This window comes from Babylonia areolata, chromosome 29, assembly GCF_041734735.1.
Source record: "Babylonia areolata isolate BAREFJ2019XMU chromosome 29, ASM4173473v1, whole genome shotgun sequence".
Lineage (NCBI taxonomy): Eukaryota > Metazoa > Mollusca > Gastropoda > Neogastropoda > Buccinidae > Babylonia > Babylonia areolata.
Window position 1 is genome coordinate 23,435,541 of NC_134904.1, and position 24,432 is coordinate 23,459,972.

At 41.2% G+C, this 24,432-nt stretch overlaps 1 protein-coding gene across 1 annotated transcript in view; it reads right to left on the bottom strand.

Annotated features, from left to right (window-relative positions):
• LOC143274617 (ribosomal protein S6 kinase beta-2-like) overlaps nucleotides 1-24,432 on the bottom strand; it is a 240,211-nt gene that overhangs the window by 8,489 nt on the left and 207,290 nt on the right. Inside the window, 2 exon segments of the mRNA XM_076578486.1 lie at nucleotides 1,484-1,562; nucleotides 11,486-11,530. Of these exon segments, the coding sequence (XP_076434601.1) occupies nucleotides 1,484-1,562; nucleotides 11,486-11,530 (124 nt within the window).

Consider the following 24,432-nt stretch of genomic DNA (forward strand, 5'->3'; position numbering starts at 1 on the left):
CAACCAACAGACTTTCTGTTTCCAATTCAACCAACAGATTTTTTGTTTTCAAGAATCTGAATGGTCGCACAGATGAACAAGGAACAGCTTTCCTGTTTGTTGAAAAAATAAATAAGTTAGGAGCTTGATCTAGATCAACAGACAAAATTCTAAAAGGGGTGAATATGACCTTTGCACTACTCAATTTTATACTGACATAATGTTTCAATGTATTTCTTACTTCAAAACCTTTCTGGACCTTCAGTAAAATGCTGGCAAGCATGGGAAACACGCAAGTTGATAATTTTATTATTAACATTCTCAAGATTGACAAATGCATAGCAATGCTCTGGCAAAATTATAACTTTTTCTCCTCTTTCTTTGTACTTACAGCTGAAATACTAAAATACCATACCTTTGTTCTTGTAGCACTTCAGCTGTTTCATTCAATGAAATTCATATAGAGAAAACTGACCGTCTGAAACTGTCTGTCAATGCTACCTTGGAATCAAGTTCGACAGGATGCTGACCTTCAGAAAACACTGTTCTAAAATGCAAACTGGGTCTTTCAGTCTTAAACGCAATGGCAGCCAAAGGCATCAAACAATGCCACCTCTTCCAACTACCATCAATCACTCATTCTCAGTGTGATCCACTGCGGTTTCAGTTTCAGTATCTCAAGGAGGTGTTATTGTGTTCGGACAAATCCATATACACTACACCACATCTGCTAGGCAGATGCCTGCATAACAGCATAACCTCCAGTGCATGCTTATATATTTGTGTACCAATCAGAGTGGATTTCTTCTTCAGAATCTTGCCAGAGGACAACACTCTCGTTGCCATGGGTTCTTTTTCAGTGTGCGATGTGCGTGCTGCACACAGGACCTCGGTTTATCGTCTCATCCAAACGACTAGACACTCAGTTTGATTTCCCAGTCAAACTTTGGAGAAAGGGAGAGAGTGGGATTCGAATCCACACCCTCACAGACTCTAAATTGGCAGCTGAGCGTCTTAAACATTCTGCAGTCTTCCTCCTTGCTCATTCCACAATAGACTAGGGCTAACAACACTGTCTCAAAGCAGCCTCCTAAAGTTAGAAAGAGTTCAAAGTGAAGCTATGAGGCTGATCTTTGGAACAACAAAAGGCACCCCTTCGGAGACCATGTGATACCTGCTTGATCTTCCTTCAATGCAGGCCAGAAACAAGTTAGAGCAGAGCAGGTAACGGCCTATTTCAGAGCATTAGAAAACCCTCAAACCCCACTACATGATGCAGTTAAGGAACCACAAGGCAGCAGTCTAGGAAAAAGAAAATCATGGATGGGACAATCAGAAGACACAATCTATCTTGTATGCAATGACAAGATTTCAAAGCAATAAAAGAATAGGAGAAAACCCCTGAAAACTTCAAACATCTCTTCAACACAATCATTTCACCCACTCCAGGAAGACGTTGGGAATGGCCAGAGGGCAAAACTGATGCAGAAGTGAAGCTACTTACAGAAGAAAACAGTAAAGAAGAGGACATCATCATATACACAGATGTCTCTGTAACCAAAGACCAATCTGTTGGGGATTCACTGCAAAGCAAAACAGAAAAACAATCATGATAGGTCTACATTTGAGAAAATCTGAAATCCTAAGAAAAGTAAACGAGCACCTCAAATACCAAGTGTATGGCCATCACAACAATGTTCACCTGACAGAAAGAAAGATCGAGGGAACGGCCTGTCTAGCATGAAAGGTAGAGCATGATCCTTTACAAATCAAGCAAATATTGACATCTTTTCCAAACCCACATTGTACAAATTTCTTAAAAATAGATCAGTCTCACTAGGCTTTCCCCAAAATATTAGACTGAGCAACACGTTAGATCTTTTCCCATCCCTCCTGCAGCAAATAGGTGGCAGTATGTGTGTGTGTGTGTGTGTGTGTGTGTGTGTGTGTGTGTTTGCTTGTGTGTGTGTGTGTGTGTGTGTGTGTGTGTTTTGGTCCATGATCCGTTGGAACACTTCTGGGGCACAGGAGATGCCAAATGGGAGGCGCAGCCAGTGGTACCTTCCAATGGGGGTGTTGAATGTGGTAAAAAAAAGAAGAAAATTCATCCAATTTTATCTATAAAAATCCACTGTTCGCATCCAGCTTTGAAAATACTTTAGCATCTGGAGTGTCTCCTATAATCTCTTCAACAGTGCGCTAAGGTGATGTTTAGGCATTCAAATCTTTAGGTTCAATACAGATTTGGACTTTGTCATTTCAGACAGCAATAGTCATTGAACTAACCCACTCAGTGGGTTCTTCAACTTTAACGTTAGATGTGGCCATCTGCTCCCATTTCATGAATCTTCTTGATTTTTTCATGCAGCACTGCTGGTTGATGATGTGCTGGGTGGACAACTCCTTTTGCACCTGACTTCAGCTTCATGCTGTACTCCCCTGATAGTGCTCCAGTAGTACGATGTAGCTCAGGAAACTCATCAAAGCCAGGTGTGGTGTAAGCATTAGTACAGAATCCATTGTTGACAGGCTGGCAATGAGACCAAGACTTTCTGCAGTTGTGCCATAAGTTACGTTTTCCTGGTCAATGTTGATGACTTCAAATAGAGTGTTGATAATTTTCCTGTTCCAGAGGTTTGGCTGATATGCTGTGCCAATGGGTTGGATATTGTGATTAGAGCTGGTGCGCAAACTTTTATCTGGGGAACTTATCTCACTGCATAGGAAAGATTTTGTGTTGCATCTTGCTCCAGTGTCAATTATGAATTTCATATTTTTTCCATGATCTGACAAAAATTTGGTTCCACTTGTCATCCTTGGAGTTGTCATCCATAGCACTGTGGATGATCAGGACCTGGTTCAGAACCTGAGACTCTCAGCAGCTAAGGTGTGGACAATCGTAACACAGTGACTTCTGCAAACTTTCCTCCAGTGATTGGGTTTTTTGCAATGTGTGCATTGCTAGACATTTCCCTCTTGTTTTGGGGTTTGGAATCAACACCACGGCAAAAGCAACGGCTCAAGTCCTCTGTCATTGTAGTTTGTGCTTTTGATTTTTTTCTTTGTAACAGCATTGACAGCAGTTTTGGTTTCCTCTCGAGTGAAACAAGATTCATGTTGTTTCTTTCCTTTGACAGCGTTCACTGCTTCTGACTCATCACAAACAAAGCAGACTTGTTTCTGTGACAGTTCAAATTGTTGGCCAATTTCTACTGCCTCATTTAGAGCTTTCTTTTTTTCAAGGAGCATCCCTTGTAGTTTTTTGTCACACACTCAGTCAGTGATACTGTCTACCATAATGTCATTATTATCTGTGTAATTACAGTCCATCATAATTAGCTGCAGGTCTTTGATCAGGTTGTCAAATGACTCACCTTCATCCTGCTTTCTCTGCTTGTTTGTGTTGCACAACTCCTTTCTTCTTGCTGGGTCCAACATACATTTCAAACTTCTCAAAAACTTTATCAGGATTTTCTTTTTCATCTCCAACCCACTGTAGAGTGTGGTAACTTTGTCCTCCTTGAGTACAGATTCAAGTGCCAAACCATCTGGCTTTCTGCTTGTCAGTTAGGGTTGCCAGGTGGATCATCGAATACAAATCTGTCTGGGTCTTTGAAGCAAAAGGAGGAGTTTGTATTATACTCCATGTTTGGTGATACATATACTTACTATGTCAAACTGATGCAAACTAGGCCTATCAGTTTGCTCTGCTTGGCCAAATTTCGCGCGGCTAACAGTGAAAAGACGACCCGTCCTGCCCGGTCCGCTCTTAGCCAATCAAATGCCTCTAAAAACTATAAGCGCTGAATCATTCCGTGGCCATCGAGAAAAATGCCCCATGAGAACCACGGCAGAGACGCGGGGATGGACGGGCGGGCATTCGAGTTTGACATGGTAAGTGTTTGTATCACCAAACATGGAGTATAATACAAACTCCTCCTTTTGGTGTCATATACTGTACCATGTCAAACTGATGCAGAATTTAAAGCAAATGGAGGAGGGCAACGCCTACTGGTTCATATGGGGAGCCCTTGTAACCGAGACGGCAGTGTTAGCCGTGACAAAGGAAATCCCCTTGGAACCGTCAGCCCTGGTCATACGGAAATCCCTGAGGTAGAAGTTGATGAAGGGATTCTCAGACCACCAGAAGGCTGCCTCCAAGACATGCTGCAGTGGCACTGAGTGCTGGAAAGCAGCCAAAGTGGCTATAACCCACACTTCGTGTGCTCTGGGATTAAGACAACTGATATCCCTGTGAGAATGAGAGTAGGCTCTACGAATGACCTGGGAAACCCAGCGGGAAATGGTGCCTGCAGCGATGTCTTTCTTGCAATTCTCATTGAGGGAGATGAGCAGACACCTCTGAGAAGAACACCTATGGCGAGACCTATCCCAATAGTATTTGTGACACCGAACAGGGCAGAGATGCCTATCCTCATCATCTTGGGCAAGAATATCAGACAAAGGTCTGACCCTCAGAGAGGGGGAAGGGACCTCAGGGTCTTGGTTCTTAGCCAGAAACTCTGGAAGGAAACGAAGTGATGGAACCATCTCTGTGGAAGGCCAGATCTTGTGGCATTCCACTAAGACCATGAATCTCGCTTCTACGATGGCCTGTGGCCAGCAACAGAAGGAAAGTGGTCTTGAGGGTGAGTAAGTCAAAAGGAATAGTCCCCAATGGCTCGAAGGGCTGTTTTCGAATGAAATCCAGCACCAGGAACAAGTCCCAGAGGGGCACTCTTCTGGGGTTTCTAGCTTCCTTCAGAGAGGCGCCCCTAGCCACCTCTCTGAGCAGGAAATCTGCTTCAAAGGCGGGACCACATAACCATTTGATTGTGGTACAGATGGCAGACCTGTACCCTCGCACAGAACTAACAGACAGGTTGAGAACCGAGTAGCAGTGAGCCAGAAAGTTGGCCAGCTGCATGCTCGTAGGGTTAGTAGCCGTACACCACCGCAACCATTTCTTCCAGCGAAAGTCATACAGTCTCAGTTCCCTCCCTCCTTGCTTTGGTGACTATGGAGAGGAGGTCAGAGGAGGCACCCCCCTGGGTAAGCGCAGCCGACAGAGGCCGACCGAGGAGTCGAAGACTTCAATGGTGATGCTGACAGTTCTGACCGCACAGCAGTCACGCGTGCAGGGGGAGCAGTTGAGGATTGGAATGAGGAATCCCCGAACGAGGCTGCCTCAGCAGATGAGGTTTGGTTTTGAGTTTCAGGGGTGGAACATGTGTCAGGGACTGAAGGTCTGGAAACCAGGGCTGGGCTGGCCATTTTGGCGCAATGAGAATCAGCTGCGGGCGTTCCAATCTTTCCGTATCACCTTGGACAGAATTGGAAAGGGAGGAAACGCGGAGGCAATCAGACTGCTCCAGTCTAGAGAGAGAGCATCCACTGCCCACGCTTCTGGGTCGGCGACCGGAGAGACATAAGTGGAAAGTCTCTTGTTGAACTTTGTGGCAAAAAGGTCCACCATCGGCCGAAACCGTTCCCACACCCCCTGAAGGGTGTCCTTGTCCAGGGTCCACTCTGTGTGGATGACACTCTTGGACCTGCTGAGAGGAGCATCTGCCAAGATGTTGGCTTTTCCTGCTATGTATCTCGCTGAAAGTGCAATGCCCTTGCTGTGGCACCAACGGAGGAGAGCCTCAGTCTGCAGGGAGAGGTCTGCTGAGTGCCCCCCCCCCTTTGTTCACGTAACATGCGACCGTCGTATTGTCCGTGAACAAGCGGATGGTCTTGCCAGTGGCCTCCCCCATGAAGTGCAGGAGAGCCCTGCTACCTGCCTCCAGTTCCAGAACACTGATGTGGCATAGGCGCTCCTCTGGGGACCAAGTCCCTGCTGCATGGAGTGAGTCCATGTGTGCTCCCCAGCCCAGGGAGGAGGCGTCTGTGAAGAGTGCCACCTGAAGAGTAGGTGGGGCTATGGGCACCCTCTGTGTCCGAAGAGGGGTGGTTAGCCACTCAGATGTCACCTCGAGGAACCACTCGCCCAGACATATCTGGGTATCCCATGGCTGAGTGCTCTGGAACCACCGTAATCTCAGTGCCCTCTGATGAGGGTGCTTGAGAACCCTGCCCACGGGAATGAGAGGTGCCATGGACTCCATCATGCCCAGGAGGGAAGAAAGTGTCTGCGCTGTTGCTTGGGAGGAACGGCGCAAGTGGCTGAGGAGGCCTGCCAGACGGTCCCAGCGATCTGGCGTTGGAGAGACTATCATGGACTGCGTGTTGAATCTCATCCCCAAGAAGTCGAAGGACTGACTTGGGGACAGATCGCATTTCTCCTGGTTCGTGAGGAAGCCCAGTTGGGAGCAAAGGTCTAGAAGTCTGGCCGTAAGACTCTGGCACAGGGCTTGTGACTGGGCCAGGATAAGCCAGTTGTCCAGGTACACACAGAGACGAATGGATTCAGACCGGACGATGGACACCAATTCCCGCACCACCTTGGTAAACAGGAAAGGGGCAAGGGACAGACCAAATGGGAGGGCCGAGAACTGGGTAGCTTGCAAATGACAGTTTTTTGTTTGGTTTTTTTTTTGGAGAACGGGTATGTGAAAAACTTCTGACACCATGTAATGAGACTGACCTGAGCCATGGGCGTCCATTGTCAAGCTGAGTTGCTGACCCCCTTTCTGTGGTAGTTGCACACTTTAGTTTTGCACCATGAAATATGTTACAGACCCTGCAAGAGATTGCTCACTTTCCCTTGCATATATGCTTTACTCACTTTCTCTTACATATATGCTGAAACAAACAAAAAAATTGAAATTTCCAGACTCCACCAAACACAAAAAACCTAACTCCTTGCAGAGTCTGTTGCAGTAATTCTACTGTTTAACAGCTCCATCTTAAGAATCTATTTAGCCAGCTCAAATTAAGGTGTGAAAGTGAAATGATAATGTGAAATAATGTAGTACTAGAATAGAGGATAAAAGCACTTCTTTTTTTTCTTCTTGCCTCCTGTCATCCAACCTCCATTTTTTTCTAAACACATAACATTGAAAAAAAGGAACATGCTCCCCAGTGAAGGACGGTGATGTCATTGTGATGAAATGAAATATACAGGTCAGGGTGTAAAGCACCAAACTGTTATGAGTTCTTCCGCTTGGAATAACATCACTTTGGTTAACTAAATCACTTCCACCATATATAAAATATAGCTCTTGTAAAGTATAATTTTTTACTGAAATTTAAACAACATATTTCACAAAAGTTCTGTCATCGATGGGATAAAGACTATTCCTCTGTTCTGCCTATTTTGCTAAAATCAAAATTTCCGGTGGAAACTGAGAATAGAAAACATATACATCTACATTCATTCACACAATGAAGAGTATTAAATAAGAAATGGAATGTAAAAAAATAATAATAACAATAACAAAATTCTGAAAATAAATCATTGAAAGAAGCAAAATCACAAGCTCTATAGAACTAGCCAGGAGTACACAGATAATGATAAGCTTTACCTAAAAGCACAGTCATGCCACACTTCCAACAAAATGAATAGCAACAAAAGGGCAAAATGTCATATACCATTATGAACCTATTTACAAGTATTAATGGTAGCACTTTCTAAAACTCCGATCTGTAGAAAAACCACAGATCAGAAGTTCATGGTGTCTATGTGTGTACCAAATGAAGCTCTGTTTTGGCGTACAAAAATCAAATGAGCATGACATAATTTGGGGTGCTTCTGAGGTGAAAAAAAAAATCATCATTTCATGCTTTCAAGGTTTTACTATGGTGTTTCTCCATTATGCTGAAAAATAGGTCACTCTTAAATCTAACACTTCTCTCTTTTCTCTCTAACATATGTGTGCATAAACATGTAATTAGTTTTTGTACAACCAATGGCTCTCTGCATCTGAAAAGATGCAATGGGGTGTGTGCGTGTGTGTGCATGCATCTGTTTGTGTGTACATGTGCGTAGGTGTGCATGTATGCTCAGGTGTGTAAACATGTATTAATGTGTATCTGTGTGTATACCCATCTCCATACAGGAAGTGCACATTATTATAATTATTATCATAATCATTATTATCATCATTATACTTAACATTATCAGTGTTCTTGGGTGACAATGTCATAAAAATAATATTTGCGATCTGCAGTGCTGCTGGACACTGTTGCAGACATTTAAAAAAATACATTTCCTTGATTTAAATCTTATTTCAAACATAATCCTACAATTTTGAAGAAAACACTGATGTACCAAAATCAAACAGAATAATGCGAACCTGTAGTTTCCAGTCCACATCTCAAACTTATTCAAGAATCTTAATAAAAGATGCTCTGTAAAATGTTTACTCCAATGAACCCACCCAAACACATACACATCTACACAACAGAATCTCTGAAGATGATAAGATGGTTGCAACAAGACTGATCACAAGGCATGCAAGTAGGCACACAGTCGCCTCTACTGACTCTCTGTACACAAATATATACATATTTTCAAAACACATATACCAGCACCTTTATCAGCATCACCAGTCAACAGGACACAGTTTAGTGTTGTAGTTGTTGTTTTTTTTTAAATTAAAAAAAAAAAAAAATCATGTGACACTGTTCAGCAAAAAACAACAACAACAACAAAAAGCCCAACCCAAAAATCACCATCACACACACACACACACACACAAACACACTAACACACACATCATTTACATATATTATGACATCACTACATAAAATGTAGTTATAACACATTTGCCACCCTTTCTTTTTTTTTCCTATTTGTGTGCCTGTGTGCCTTAAACTGAGCAAATACCATGTCTGCAACAGATTCCTTTCTTTCCTGTCTGAGGTTTATTCAGTGCCTGATTCCCTTTTCCACTATAATTATGTTACAATGTTCCCACTGTGCAATATGAAAACTATCTTTACTATAAAGTATAACATGAAAACATTTTTGATAGTGATTGCTCTCTGATCTCCTCAATGTTTACAAGACATTCCAACAAGACAACTACACTCATCATCAGACAGTAGAGTAGTGTTCACCAAATTACCTCTGTTAGGTCAAAGTCTTTCGATCAAAGTCCTTTGGTCAAAGTTCCTTCTCATTCACCACCCCCATCCAGTGGAACTCCTTGCCATATAGATTAAGACATTCCAAGTCCATTTCAAGCTTAAAAAGCAACCTCAATATTCATCTGTTCAAAACTGCCTTTAACTGAATTTGTATGTATGTATGTATGTATACATATATCATTTGCTATGTATACTGTACTTAATATTTACTTTCGATGCATTGTCTTGTATTCTTGTATCATATTGTAATGCATTCTTATTAGAACCTATGCACTGTAAACCACCAACAGCAAATTTGATTAGGTGTTGCATAAACTTACTATTTATTAAGTTGATCCAATGAGCAATATGGTCATGCACACATTTACAAGCCAACACTTGTGAAAGACAAACTTGTGAAAGCTTGCTGAAGGAAACAGTAGCTACCTGTGGACACACGTGTCAAAGCTGGATTCAGAATTCTACAGACTTTTGTCTCCAATAGAAGCTGTGAAAAATAAGTCTTTTTCTTTACTTCAATTTATTTTTCTTTCCACTTTTTGGGGCCTATTTCATATCTGTATACCAGCTTACTGGATCTCAGTCAGACTGTAAAATATTCATAAAGCATATTGGTAAGCATGTTTGCAAAAACTATTCAGAATAATAAAAACAGTAAATGAGACATGCAGAGTGGAAATGGTTAAACAATAAATATATGACTTTCTGGTGAAACATAATAATTCACCGAATAATTTCATTTCTGACATGTAAAATCTAATCCATATAAAACAAGTTATTTTCAAGAAATATCACACTTACTTTTGAGAAGCCTTTTGAAAACATTAATGCATGGCATCTCTGCATGAAGACTTTATGTTATACTCCTGTTAAATGTCTGAAAACTGCCACAGGCAAAAAATACATGTCTAATCCTATTACTTATGGTATCATTTTGTGTCTTTTTCTCTCAACTGCCAGATGAAAGAAAGTTGCGAGATGAAAGAAAATTTTTAAATCATAAAAGACTGACTCCCCCCCCCGCCCCCCCTTCAGATGGAAGATGTAATAGACTGAAACAACATGAAAAGGGAAAATGACTTGTGCCAAAATACATCAACAGCACACAGATAATTCTAATACAAAAATAGTAGTAGTAAAACAACATTAATCACATAAATAATATAATGCACATATTGTATACTGATTAAATACACTTTCGTATCAATGACGGAAACAGAAACAAAATACAAAATGTGAAGAGAAGACATGCTGATTTTATCCTTCTCTCAAGCAACAACAGAAACCAGTCACTGGGTATGAAGACTATAAACACAAAGCAAGAGCATTTGAACTTATGTTTCTAATGAATGTTGTTTATTCAAAATTGAATGTTAAGCCCATCGAACATGGTTTAATTCTTTGTTGTGGAATTTAAATGTCACTGTGTTAAATTTCTAGTTACTAGCATATATCCCACACCATTCTGGCAGATGTTGCAAGAAACTCTAACACACCATTCACTTTGTCAATGTGCTTGCAAGTCAGATCAAGGTACAAACCGAGAGCAGAATCTGTAGAGAATGTAAGTTTATCATATCACCACAGCCTTGAGTGAAGAAACTTATTTCAGAGAAAGTCTGTGACATTGTTCTCACCACTATTTGTTTACTCTCATATCAGAAGGTCTGAGAACAACTCAATGACTCTGAGTAATAGGTCTATTTAAATGCTTTGCCAATATTTCATTTCCTGATATTAGGTACAAAACTGCAGGAAGTTAAGAATAATAAAGTGCCAAGATTAAAATATGTTTATGATGACACAACAAAGCTGAACACCATTTTCAGTTTTCTTTTCCTTTTTCTTTGTTCGGTGGCTGTGATTCCCAAATTGACTTGTATACACAAGTGGCTTTTTATGACCATTTTTACCCAAGCCATGTAGTCAGTCATACTCTGTTTTCAGGTGGAAACTTTCAGTGAAACAGCCTAAAGTCATTCGTTACAAACATCTGTTACTGTCTGCTATGACCAACTCTGCTAGCATAGCAATATTAGCTTTTATAAAATGGTGGCAAACATCAATTATTTCTTTCTAGAATGGTGACTGCCTCAGCAGGTCCAGATTATATTTGGGGGCGATGTCAGTGAGTTCATAACCTATATACAAATCCAAACACAGTGCTAAGAAAAAAAAGTATTCACAATAGTTATCCAAACAGATATGCTCTCATTGATAAAAAAATAATAATAATAAAAAAAAATAAAAAAAATAAAAAAAAGCAAGCAATAACAGTACAAGAAGAACTCTACATGATGAAACAAACCAGTCACATGACTACTACCTTAAACAACTGAAATGATGGGTAGGACTGAGGGGTGGCAGTAGCAATGGAGAGTGTGCGTGAAAAAATAAAGTCTGCCTGATCACATCAAATGGCACTGTCACCTAATTAGCAGGAAGCCAAGCTCTCCCACTTTTCACTTACCGCTTAGAAAAGAACCAACCAAACTTTTTTGCTTTTTTCATCGGCCTGAAACCAGTCATAAAAAAAACGGTTGAAATCATTACACAGTGTTTATAATTAATGATGCATTCATTTCTGGGAATGTAAAAATGCTTGTGCAAAAAAAAAGAAGAAAGAAAAAAAAAGAAGAAAGAAAAAAAATGTATCACCCTAGGCCGCACCTAAGCCCTTCAATAAGTATCCCTTTCCAAGTGTAAACTGTTTTTAAGCTTTCAAATATGGAACAACTATTAATCAAACTGATGAGATTTGATAGATTCTCTGCTCATATCAAGAAAACAAAAACAACAATATTCACACACACACACACACACACACACACATACACACACACACACACACATACACACACACACATACACACACACACACACACACATACACACACACATACACACACACACACACACATACACACACACACACACACACACACACACACACACACATACACACACACACACACACACACATACACACACACACACACATACACACACACACACATACACACACACACACACACACACACACATACACACACACATACACACACACACACACACACACACACACATACACACACACACACACACACATACACACACACACACACACAGAGAAGAAAAGAAGAGCAGGGGAAATGCCTGCAAATATAAGTTCAGTTTTTGTTCATGCTCCTGGTGTTCCTCACACTTCACTGGAAGACATGAATATAAAAAAGATACATGAAAAATAATGTGTGCATCTCAAACTAAATAAACAATGCAAAGAAAGTCAAATCTGAAAAAACAAAAACAAAAAAAACATGTAATAAAAGAACTGACTGAACAAATAAACAAGCTGTAGATGCAGACTCCAACACTTTCAGCAATGTAACTTCCATAAGAAATCACTGTTGATGATGCCACAAATCTGCCTGTTGGCCTCATCCAATATTAATACTCACACACACATGCATGTTCATGCACATATGCACAGAAATTCAAGGACAAACAACTTCAAACAACTAAAAAGATCATCTCTTGTTCATCAGAATGACTGAAAACATGCTACAACTAGGACAACATGTAAGCACACTCAGAACATGCAGTTACAAATTTGGTCACAATAACAAACATCAACTCTGGTCTGTTTTTCCTGGTGCCAACAATTAGTTTTCCTGAAATCTTAAAGTAATCTAAGAATCAAATGCATGCTTTCTCCCAATATAAATGTTTGATTGGTTCATTTTGTTGTCTGTATTTGTGTATACCCTTCATTAGAATCGAAAATGATTTGAAAATTCTGTCTTTTTTTCTTCTTTTGTCTTTTTTAAAAATTCTGCCTTGCTTATAATTTTGCTACTGCTTGATTTGTTTCAGACATAATCTTTTCTGGTTATTCCAAAAACACAACTGCATTATTCATATCTAACAGTGTCTCAGCTGCTTTCTGAAAGTCACTTTTCCTTTTGTTTGTATATTGTTGATTCAAAAAATATTTTCCAGTATGTTTTGCTATCACTGATGAACACAAATCTTCAATTCTGACATACATATTTCCTATATGTTTTTCTTCTGCTGTCAACACATATCAAACTTCTATACTATATTACAACATGCTGTGTATTTGTGTCCATTATTCCTGTATATGTGTCCATTATTCCTGAAAATGAATTTTTTTCTGCATTCCTCTCCTGCCTGTTCAAACTGTGTACTAAACCATTTTGATCTTTGTGACTTCACAGGGGACACTTTTTTTCCTAACACACCCATCAGCTCTTACTGAGTAGAAAGTAAACATTTCAGGAGACACTCTTTTCATGATCCACTCATCAGCCCTTACTGAGTATTAACTTAAGCAAGAAACACAATTCCAAACACACTGATCAACCCCTACTGGGTAATCGATAAATGAACAATTCAGGAAATATTTTTTCCTGACACACTCTTCTTCTTTTTTTTTTTTAAACCACTTTAATTCTTTCTTTCTATTGCTCTTCTTTCCATTCCTCACTATTTTGCTCCACTGCCTTGTGTATATACTGATTTTTTTTTTTTTAATTCTGTAGAACTATTTAAAAAGTAATCAAGCATACATCAGACGTAAGTTGACAATAATGAGAAAATCAGTTCATACAAAGTCAGATATACATTCATCAATCTTTTCCAAATGATGTCTCCAGACTTTACTTTTCCCTAATATTTGGAATTGTATGGTAAAACACTCTGTTGTTTTTATTCTTGTTGAGAAAGAGAATACAGTATTCTGCAACCTCTCTTTCAGTCAATATGCAACACACTGAGTACATCTTTCTCTGATACAGGTGTAAATGCAACAAAAGGTACACCCTGAAACTCTTGTCTCAAGGAATGTGACACAACTGAGTGTGAATCAAATTCATTCCAAGGTTAACAATCTTTTAATGAAAAAAATCTGAGAACACACACACACGCACACACACGCAGAAAGTATTCTCATGATGTCAATCAAGGTGGGACTTACACAGTGTGCGGATTTTTATTTCTTTATTTCCTTATATATTTTGGATGGGTTTTGATTAAAAACAAACAAAAAAACAAACAAACAAACACAACAAAACAACAACTACGAACAAGTAGTACAAAAGCCTACAATAAAGATAACCATGGTCAAACTCAGTACCTTTCTCTTGAATTTCAGACCCTCAAACCAGGAGATTATTCATGTGTGTGTGTGTGTGTGTGTGTGTGTGTGTGTGTGTGTGTGTGTGTGTGTGTGTGTGAGGCTTGAGAATTGTCCAGGAGACTTTCCTCTGAAAATCAGCCGTGGTCCAGGGGCTGCCTTTGGCCCCTGGTAAGGCAGCCTTGGGGAATCCAGGGGGGCAAAGCCCCCCCTGACCGAAAAAGAAATGTGATTTTTAAGAGGTTTGGGGAGCCTCTCCGGTGTGTGTGTGTCTCTGTGTGCGTGTGTGTGTGTGTGGGGGGGGACCTGTTTACCTTATACTTGTGTCTGGTGTATTCTTGTAAAAAACAAACAAACAAAAAAACCCAAAAATGGTGCACTCCTCCTCAAAATAGTGGACCACGCAAACATATCTGCCATTCTGTAACTTCCACAAGAGTGTTATTTATTTATTACAGATTTCATATTCTCATTATCACTATTAATACCATTGATTTCAGTTTAGCCCAGATGACTTCCAGGGCCAACTCAAGACAATGATCTTAATTAAAAAAAATATTTTTTTAACTTCCACTGTTAAGAGCAACATGCAGAGCTAAAATGGAAAAAAAGGAAAAGAAAAGACAGCATTTGCAGTGTGAGACAATGTCAGGAATTGACAGATCCAAGTACGATTCTTTGGGGTCAACAGTTACTGTTAAGGCCGGCAATTCACTTGCCAGGATGGCCACATCAGGATGGGTTTTTGTACTCAACCCGGCATCAGAGAGAGAGAGGGAGAGAGAGAGAGAGAGAGAGAGAGAGAGAGTGTGTGTGTGCGTGTGTGTGTGTGAGAGAGAGAGTAGGTTTCAGGCGTTCACATTGTGTGTGTGTGTGTGTGTGAGTGAAACAAGAGGATGGTGAACAGTTCCAGAGAGGGAAGGTGGTGTTCCATCTCCATGGAGATTGCTGCTTTCCACAATGCCCTTTGATTTGTGTCAGTCCCCTAAACAAAACTGGACTTTGAACACACACCCCCCCCCCCCCCCTCCCACTCTGCCTCAATCTTTTCTGCCATGCCAAGGCCATGTAAAAGGTGGGGGAGAGGGGTAAGCTCAGCTGACAGGAATGTGTGTTGGTTGAGGAAAGAAATGGGGAAGAGGGATGACTGGAGGGGAGAGGGGTGGGTATGTGACTGGTTATATCTCTTTCAGCAGTGAGGGATTCTCAGCAAGAGCTAGTCTTCAGTGCCTTGGCTCAAAGCCAAAATTGCCACAATCATCGACTTCGGTTTTATTCCTACCCCCCTCCCCCCTCTCACCACTCGTGGGGGAGACACAGAGAGAGGGGGAGGGGAATGACCATATAATTCTCAGCAAATTATTAAAGTTAAGTCTTCAGAAGGGGGTGGGAGGCTGGTTTTGTTGTGTGTTTTTTTTCCACTGAAAAAAGATTTTTCTCTGTAATGAACTGCTCTTCTACTGAAAATAGGGGATCCGCTGAGTGTTCCCCAGCCTGGTGTGTGTGTGTGTGTGTGTGTGAAAAAGGTAGGAAAACCTCCATAAACAAAGGCCTTTAAATCAATCAGTTTAGGAGGACACTTCTTAGTTATACAGATGGGGAAAAAAGCTCCATGTCATATCTCCTCCCATACTAAAAAAGAAATACCTAATGTGACAAATAGCTGAAAATTAAAAAAAACCTGTTTTGAAAGAGGGTTGTGTAAATGTTTTGCGTAAAAACAGACAAACTGAGCACCACAATGAAAAGGGCACATGAAATGGAGGAAAGTACAAGTCAACAAACATTGAACAACAGAGACAAGATCTTTAAGATTCATAATTCAGAGCCAGAGAATTTTGTAAAGAATAACAATAACAGAAATAAAATAAATAAATGAAAAGTGCTCTCCCCTTGCCAGGGAATTTTGAGGAATCGGACGTAATTTAAAACAGAAAAAAAAAGTGCAAATACTATAAAACTATGGGAGATACAGAAAGAAAGTAAACATATTTTTTTGCTGGAAAATTAATGTAGACTCTGAATCTGGGCTTCCCCTCCCCCCCCCCCCCAATTAGTTTAATTGTAGATAACTGTTCAATACAAATAATAATTTTTGTGCAACAAAAAAAGTCTATTTCCACCTCCACAGAACGGCACCCATAAAGAAAACGAACAAAATACAGCTGGAAACAGCATGTCTATTGTCAGATTATACCCGCAGAAGAAATTAAAACAGGCTATAATTTATAAAAAATAAATCACAACTCATGTAGACATGTAAGTGAATAAGTGTCCAAACAATGACAAATGAAGGTACAGTCAATATAAATGTCAATCATGTTCTCAGAAACTGAGCAGGCAAGCTTTTTATCAGCTATGAGCTTACTCAAGTTAGAGGATGAAGTTCTTTGATGACACTCACTACCTCCATGTCACATGTGGGCCGATTAAAGTGTCTTCTGTATATCCGGTTTGACTCCTCTTCAAACAGGTCAACCATCCGATTCGGTGACAAAAAGTGTTACATCTAAAAGCATGTGTTTCACTTTCTGCGCACTTTCAACCAAGTGTTTAATGAAAATCGTGGAGCATTGGCGACTGTCTATTTCCGGCAGTAAGCATTGAAATGAAAGTTCACCCACACCCAACTGCCACGCTCACTTCCACACCCTCTGGCTGGCATTTGACCTATCGTCTTTCACAGATCCTCTCCCTCTCCTCCCCCTCTTCCAGCACTCATTGCATGTATTCTGTCAGAGATATTCCCTGACACCAACAAGTTGTACCACAAGGACAGGAACCGGTCGGGAGGTGGTGTCCTGATTGCAGTGCATACATCCATCGACACCTATGAAGTCAACGAGTTGCAGGTAGACTGTGAGCTGATTTGGGTGAGGCTGAAGATCCAAGGTAGAAGGTACCTGTATGTCTGCGCGTACTACAGATCAGACGACGGAGATAAAGCCATCCTGATCCAATTCAACACGTCACTGGAGCAGGCTGCGATGATTTCCAACACTCATCTCCTCATTGGCGGTGACCTGAATTTTCCCAGTTGGCCCTCAAACCCAAGCCTGTATACCCCAGATTACACCGTGACTTCATCAGCATGCTGAACGATCACAGCCTTGAACAACTTGTGGAAGAACCTACTAGAGAGGAAAACACCCTGGACTTAATTATCACCAACAACCCACAGCTGATTCCGTGAGTGGAAGTCCTTCCTGGGCTGTCTGACCATTCCACAGTCTACTGTGAGGTGGTTGTTTACACCCAGAAGAGGAAACAGGCACCGCGCTCCATCCCACTGTACAAGAAGGCGGACTGGTAGGGTCTTAGGAAGTCCATGACCGACCTCACCAACACCTTGGAAGAGATGAAGGACACTGCTACTACAGAAGAGCTGTCGGCTTGCTTCAGAGACACTCTTCACGCAGCTGTCAAGCAGTTTATCCCCCACAAGCAGGTCCGTGTCAAGGTAAGCCAGCCCTGGATCACCCCAGCCCTACGCCGACTCATTAACAGACAAGACTGCGTCTTCAAGAAGATGCGCAAGCGAGGGACAGAAGACCTGAAGCAGCAGCACAAGCAAATCTGAAGAGAGGTCCAGCGCCAACTACGACGAGCATACTGGTCCTACCTCGACGACACCTTCGACGAAGTAGACTCCGAGCAGGCAGCCAAGAACAAGCGCTTCTGGTTGTACATAAAACACCTGAAGTCGTCCAATGCCGGTGTTGCACCGCTGAAGGAAGAAGGCAGGTTGGTGTTCGACCCAAAAGCACAGGCAGACATCTTGAACTGCCAGTTCCAGTCTGTATTCGGCAGCGGCCAGGCCTTCTCTCAGGAGGATTCCAGGAAAAATGCAGACTCCCACTCAGAAACTTCCCAACCCTAGACAACATTGACATTAACATCCACGGGGTGAAGAAGCTCATCAGCAACCTGAAACCTAGAAAAGCACCGGGACCCGACAACATCAGCCCGAGGATCCTGAAGGAGCTGGCAAACGAACTAGCACCAGCTCTTACCATCATCTTCCAGTCTTCAGTCAATACTGGCACCATACCAGCTGATTGGAAAACTGCCCACGTTACGCTGGTGTTCAAGAAAGGAGAGCAGTACAACCCAGCAAACTACAGACCAGTCTCTCTAACGAGCGTATGCTGTAAAGTGCTGGAGCACATCCTGACCAGCACCATCATGAACCATCTCGAACATCACGGCATCCTCTGCAACCAACAGCATGGCTTCCGCATGAGAAGATCTTGTGAGACCCAACTCCTTGACTTCACCAACGAACTGTTTGAGAACATGGAGAGTGGGAAGCAGACCGAAATCTTGTTGTTGGACTTTGCCAAGGCCTTCGATAGGGTCAACCATAGCCTCCTTTCTCACAAGCTCAACTACTACGGTGTTCGAGGAGAGATCAACACCTGGGTAGCTGACTTCCTGAGAGACAGAAAGCAGGTGGTGGTCATCAGCGGAGAGCGTTCTGGCTTTGTCCCGGTCAGGTCCGGAGTCCCACAAGGCTTCGTTTTGGGGCCTTGTCTGTTCCTGATCTATATAAATGATCTGCCCGACATCCTGACTACGAGGTCACGCCTGTTCGCGGACAACACGGCGGTCTACAACATGGTCACTTCTCCAGCATCCCAGGCCCATCTACAACAAGACCTCAACCAGCTTGCTGTGTTGGAGAAGAGATGGGACATGGTCTTTCATCCTGGAAAGTGCACCACTCTGCCTGTGACCTGCAGCAGGAACCCCCTCCACTTTGACTACTGTCTGCATGGCCATATCCTAGAGACCGTCACCAGCACTAAGTATCTAGGCGTCACCATCTGCAGCGATCTTAGCTGGAACACGCACATCAACCACCTCTGCAACAAAGCCAACAAGACCCTAGACTTCCTGCGACGTAACATCAAAGTCAGCTCCAGGAAGATCAAGGAAATGGCCTACAAGTTCTTCGTGCGACCCATCCTGGAGTACGCCAGCAGCATCTGGGATCCACACACCAAGCAGAACATCAGCAAGTTTGAAGCGGTGCAGCGCAGGGCAGCCCGTTTCGTGATGAGGCGCTACCACAACACCTCTAGCCCCACCGTCATGATTGAAGAACTGAAGTGGCCCAGCCTCTAGGACAGACGACGTACAGCACGCCTATCCATGCTGTACAAGATCCACAATGACCTGGTCAGCACTGAAGGCATTAAAGCCAGCCTGCGCCCTGCATCTCCGCGCCGACGCCTCGGCCACGATCAGTAGTTCACTATTCCACAGTGTAGAACGCAGTATAGACAGCAGGCGTTCCTTCCCCATACCATCAAGGACTGGAACGAGCTACCCCAGGACGTCGTAGAGGCCAAGACCATCGACACCTTCGTGTCAAGGGCCTCCCGTCTCCATTAAAAGCCACGCCCATTTTTTTTTTGTTTTTTTTGCGAGTGCGGACCCCTTACACAAGTGACACAATAATCAACTAGCTGATTGTAGTCGCTGCCAAGGAAGAAGAAGAAGAAGAAGAAGAAGAAGAAGAAGATTGTCACCTGCTGAAAAACACTGACTGGAAAGATGGACTGAATCAGCATCGAATGGGGTGCGAGGTTCATCACTATCATTCACCTCCGCGATCAAACCAATCATCAGAAAAGAGAGATCCTACTCCATCGTTATTGCTGTCCATAAACGCAGTTTGCAAAATTGTGTAAATCTGTTGACTGGAACTACTTTCTTTTTTACTGGACAAAGTTTTCAACGCCTTTTTTTTTTTTTTTTGCATATGATGCAAACCCCTTTCTATGTGCATTCCACACGGTCCAACTGGCAAATCAATATCGAGAGGAAAGGGTCTTCTACCTCACCTATGCTCATTTAGATAACATTTTTATAATCCAGACACATCAAACTAAACGTTCAGAGTCTGTTTATGTAAACTGAATCAAACTCCAATGAAGGAAAAATCAGAACATACGCAGGGCAGGAGGTCAGTGGACGTCTCATAGGGACTATGGTAACACTTTGTGCAGGTCATCAGCTGATGTCTTACAGGCACTAAGCTGGTTAATCCAACAAAGGAATCACAAGACAACAGGAGAAAAGAGGAAGACACTGCATAACTTCTTCATAAAATAAGTGGATTGGTGTGATCTTGACTTCTGACCTCCAAATGTGAGTTTTGGAATGGTTTCTAACTATAAATAATCACTGTACTGGTTCCATAAAAACTGAATGGAAAACCAAGCTCTGTCATGCTTCCAAGTATTCTAAAACTTGCCAAACTGTGACCTTGAACTCCAGACCCTTGACTGCTTCTCTATGACTTTTGCTGTCAGGTTTTATTTTGTCAATGGGTGGCCTTCACCTGTGACCTTTTACCCTGTTTTTTGTCATTGCTATGGGGATGACCAAAAAGAAGAAATGTGATCCCACTAAGTTGTATTCATTTCTGTAATAATTGCAGCTGACCGTTTACCATGGACACACACATACTGACCCCGGTGAACTGCACAACTGAGACTGGGTGACTATGTTTACAAACACAAGACAAAAATAAGATTGTTCTCTGAAAGCAAAGCACAAGAAAGCAGATAAACAGGTCTCCTGCAGAGACTGTTTCAGTCATTCCCGCCAGATCACCTCCACTACCAGTCTTTTCACCCAGCTTGAACTAAGGGGTGAAAGTTCAGATACTGTCAAAGGAAATGGTGTGCTTTGGAAGATAAAATGAATCACTGGTGTTTGCAACTGATGGAAGTCATGCTCAAGTCATCCTTTGGGGACTCATTAGGCTTGAAATTCCTGGTTACTGATCTGATGGCACAGTCTCATCACAAACTGACGGCAGCTTTTTGAGATTTGTTTAAAGAAATTTTACTTTTTCTTTTCTTATCTAAATTGCATTATATTTATGCTGTGTTCTATTTTTCCTTCTTCTTCAATCAAATGTTGATCCACAAAATGTTGCTCCGATTATGAGCACTTCACCAGTTCCATTATGGGAATTAACGGGAGCAGCATTTGACATTAAATATTGTGACATTAAGAAAGATGAAAATCCCAATATACTAGCTTCTCGAGTCAAAACACACTTGTCTGAAACATACCCCCACCACTTAAAAATATATAGATGGTTCTCTTCTAGAAAATCAGTTTGCTGGTTCTGGATATGCAATTCCTGCTTTGAAAATTGAAAAGTCATATCATATTGGAAAGGGCTTCTCAATTTTTACAGCTGAATTAATTGCCATCCTTATGGCATTAACATATCTAATTGATCTGCCCCTAAACTTGATTAATGTTTTATTTTGTGTCGATTCGAAATCAGTTCTGCAGTCTATCAAATCAGGTTGTACGAACATTAATTATAACATCATTTTTGAGATAAGATTTTTGATACACTGTATTTCAAATGAGAGGAACTAATACTGAAATGTGCTGGATTCCCTCACTGTGGGCTTTTCTCAAATGAATGTGCAGATCATCTTGCAAAACTTGGAGCTAAAAACGCTTTAAATGCAATTGAACTTCCTCATTGTTTATCATCATCTGAAATGTGTAATATTGTTGAAAGAAATATGCAAAATTCCTTTCTGTCTTTAGAAGTTAACACTTCTGCCTTATTAAATGCTAAAAAACCTGGCAGGGCTGTTAAGATTGTGGCATTTAGGTTATTACTAAATGCCCCATACACAAAAATATTGTGAAAACACTGAATGCATTTGCAAGGGACGTTTAATGGTAGAGCACGTTTTAACCCGCTGTTTAGTAATGAAACCTTTTTTGCCTCCAGAAATTACGGAACACGTGTTACCAGTTTCAAATGTAAACATTTTTTTGAAAAAGTTATATATTTCAAACTGTTCTTCATAAAAGTTAGCTAGTTATGTGTTAAATAGTCCAGTTGGTTGTTTATTGTAGGTCCCCACAAGAACCTCGTTTCAAAAAATAATCTACAGAAGTAGTGCATACAATATTTGATTTTTTTTTTTTTTTTTTTTTTTGTCCTAATCCCGCTTTCCCCATCCCGCCTCTCACACATACCCTTCCAATATTATGTTTTTTCTTTCTCCAATCACTGACACTCACCCTCTCCATTTTAGATTTTGTACTCTATCTTTTCCACATTCTGTTCTCTCTCTCTGCCCCCCCCCCCACCCCCCCCCCCCTTCCCTCCCCCCCCCCCCCCCCTCCCCCCCCCCCCCCCACCCTTCCCTCCCCCCCACCTCAACCACTCCCCTTTTCATTCGAATATACAGAAATGTCGATTTCTAATTAATACTAACAATCATCATTATGATAGGAATGATAATAATCCAAATAATAATAATAATAATATCATTTATTTTCTGTCTAATATCATCATCTTAGATGAACAGACTATAAATAAATAAACGAAACGTTCTTCATTAGTTCTTCCTTGGCACTTTACAGATATTCAGGAGGGGGATTTCATACGTAGGAAGTTGTTCCTCAGTGTGGGGTGCTGCTTCTTGCCTGAGTATGGAGAATCTCTTGCAGCTGTCAGTCAGGGATCACAGGCTTAAGGCCCTAAAACCAAAACATGCCCATTACTTACTTAAGCTGCAACCAAACACTGCAAACCTACGTCAATGTAATAGAGTATAAGCAATGTTTTCAAAAATTGATGGAATGAGAAAAAACAAAACAAAAAAAAACAACAACAAAAAACTGCAAGCTGTGCACTGTCTGGACTGATTTTTTTCAGGGATGGTCTTCTCCCTCTTTTATTTGACTTCCATTTACTTACAAATAAACAAACAAAGAAGACAAGTCACATGACCCTTTCACTTTCACTGTGTACTTTGAGCTGGCTGAAGAAACATAGTGATGGAATTAAAACCTTGTGGCAATTACTTAACATATTCTACACTGCATTAGTTTATACTTCTTTTAAATATACATTTACCATGAAAATTTCTAGGTACACCTACTTCATTTTTCACTTGGCACAAAAAAGAGTTTTAAAAAATAGTGAAAAGTAATAAAACTAAAAAGCATGAAAATATTTTCATGACGTTGACTATTATATATAAATAAATAAATAAATAAATAAACAAATTAGAAAAACAAAAAAACAAAAAAATCAACTTCCATCACTTAAAAGGCTTGAACTTTACTTAAAAATGAATTCATGAATAATATACAGTACTCCAGATTTAAGAATGCTGAATTTAAGAGAAACAGAAGCAGCCACTAGATCACTGAAAAATGGGAAAGTGGCTGGATTTGACATCCCTGCAGAACTTTAGATGAAGAATGGTGTGCACACAAACACACTCCCAGACACAGACACACTACATGATGATTTCAGTAGAAGGTAAAGTGGGGTGGGAAGGAGGAGGATGGAAGCTTCATCCCAACCAAAGTCCTGTTTGAACAGATGGGTTTTCAAATTTGTTTTGAAAGAGGACAGCGTTGGTTAAGTGACAGAAATCCAGAGAAGGTGCTTGATATTGAAAGGCCCTTTGGTCAAATGTCTTTGAAGAGTTTAATAAACAATGAGGCCAGGAGATCAAATGATTAACAAATAGTAAAGAGTGGTAACTCTCTCCACACACAAGGTACATAACTTCAAGCCAATGCTGCCTACGCTACCAATTCAGCTAGCACACAGGTATATATCCGTATAAGAGCAACCCCGGTGCTTCCTTTTTTGGGGAAGTGTGTGGGTTTGTTCCAATGTACCTTTTATAATCGGTATAAGAGCAAGCCTGGCGCTTCCTTTTTTGGGGAAGTGTCTGGGTTTGTTCCAATGTACCTTTTATATACCTGTGTGCTAGCTGAATTGGTAGTGTAGGCAACATTGGTTTGAAGTTATGTACACTGCATGTCTTTGAAGAGGTCTTGGGGACTCAAAGGAGCTTTTCACAATTTCAGCAGAATACCCGAGAGAACAGAAGATCGGATGTGAGAGATCCTTCAATGTGGTGATAAGCCAATTTTGAACTAAATTCTATACTGGATGGGTAACCAATGAAGGTGACGTAAGAGTGGGGTAATGTGATCCTTTTTTGACTTTCTGAAAATGGTTCTTGCAGCACTGTTCAAAATCATCTGAAGGTGTGACAACAAATCAGAAGGCAGACCAGCAAGTAGTGAACTGCAGTCATCAATGCAACAAAGGATCAAGGAACAAACAAGCTGAGTGGTTGCTTCAATAGTTAGATACTGTCAAATGGTACAGATTTTCATCAACTGGAAGATTGCAGCTTTACATAAATCATTGACAAGGTGGACAGAGCACATAGACAGAG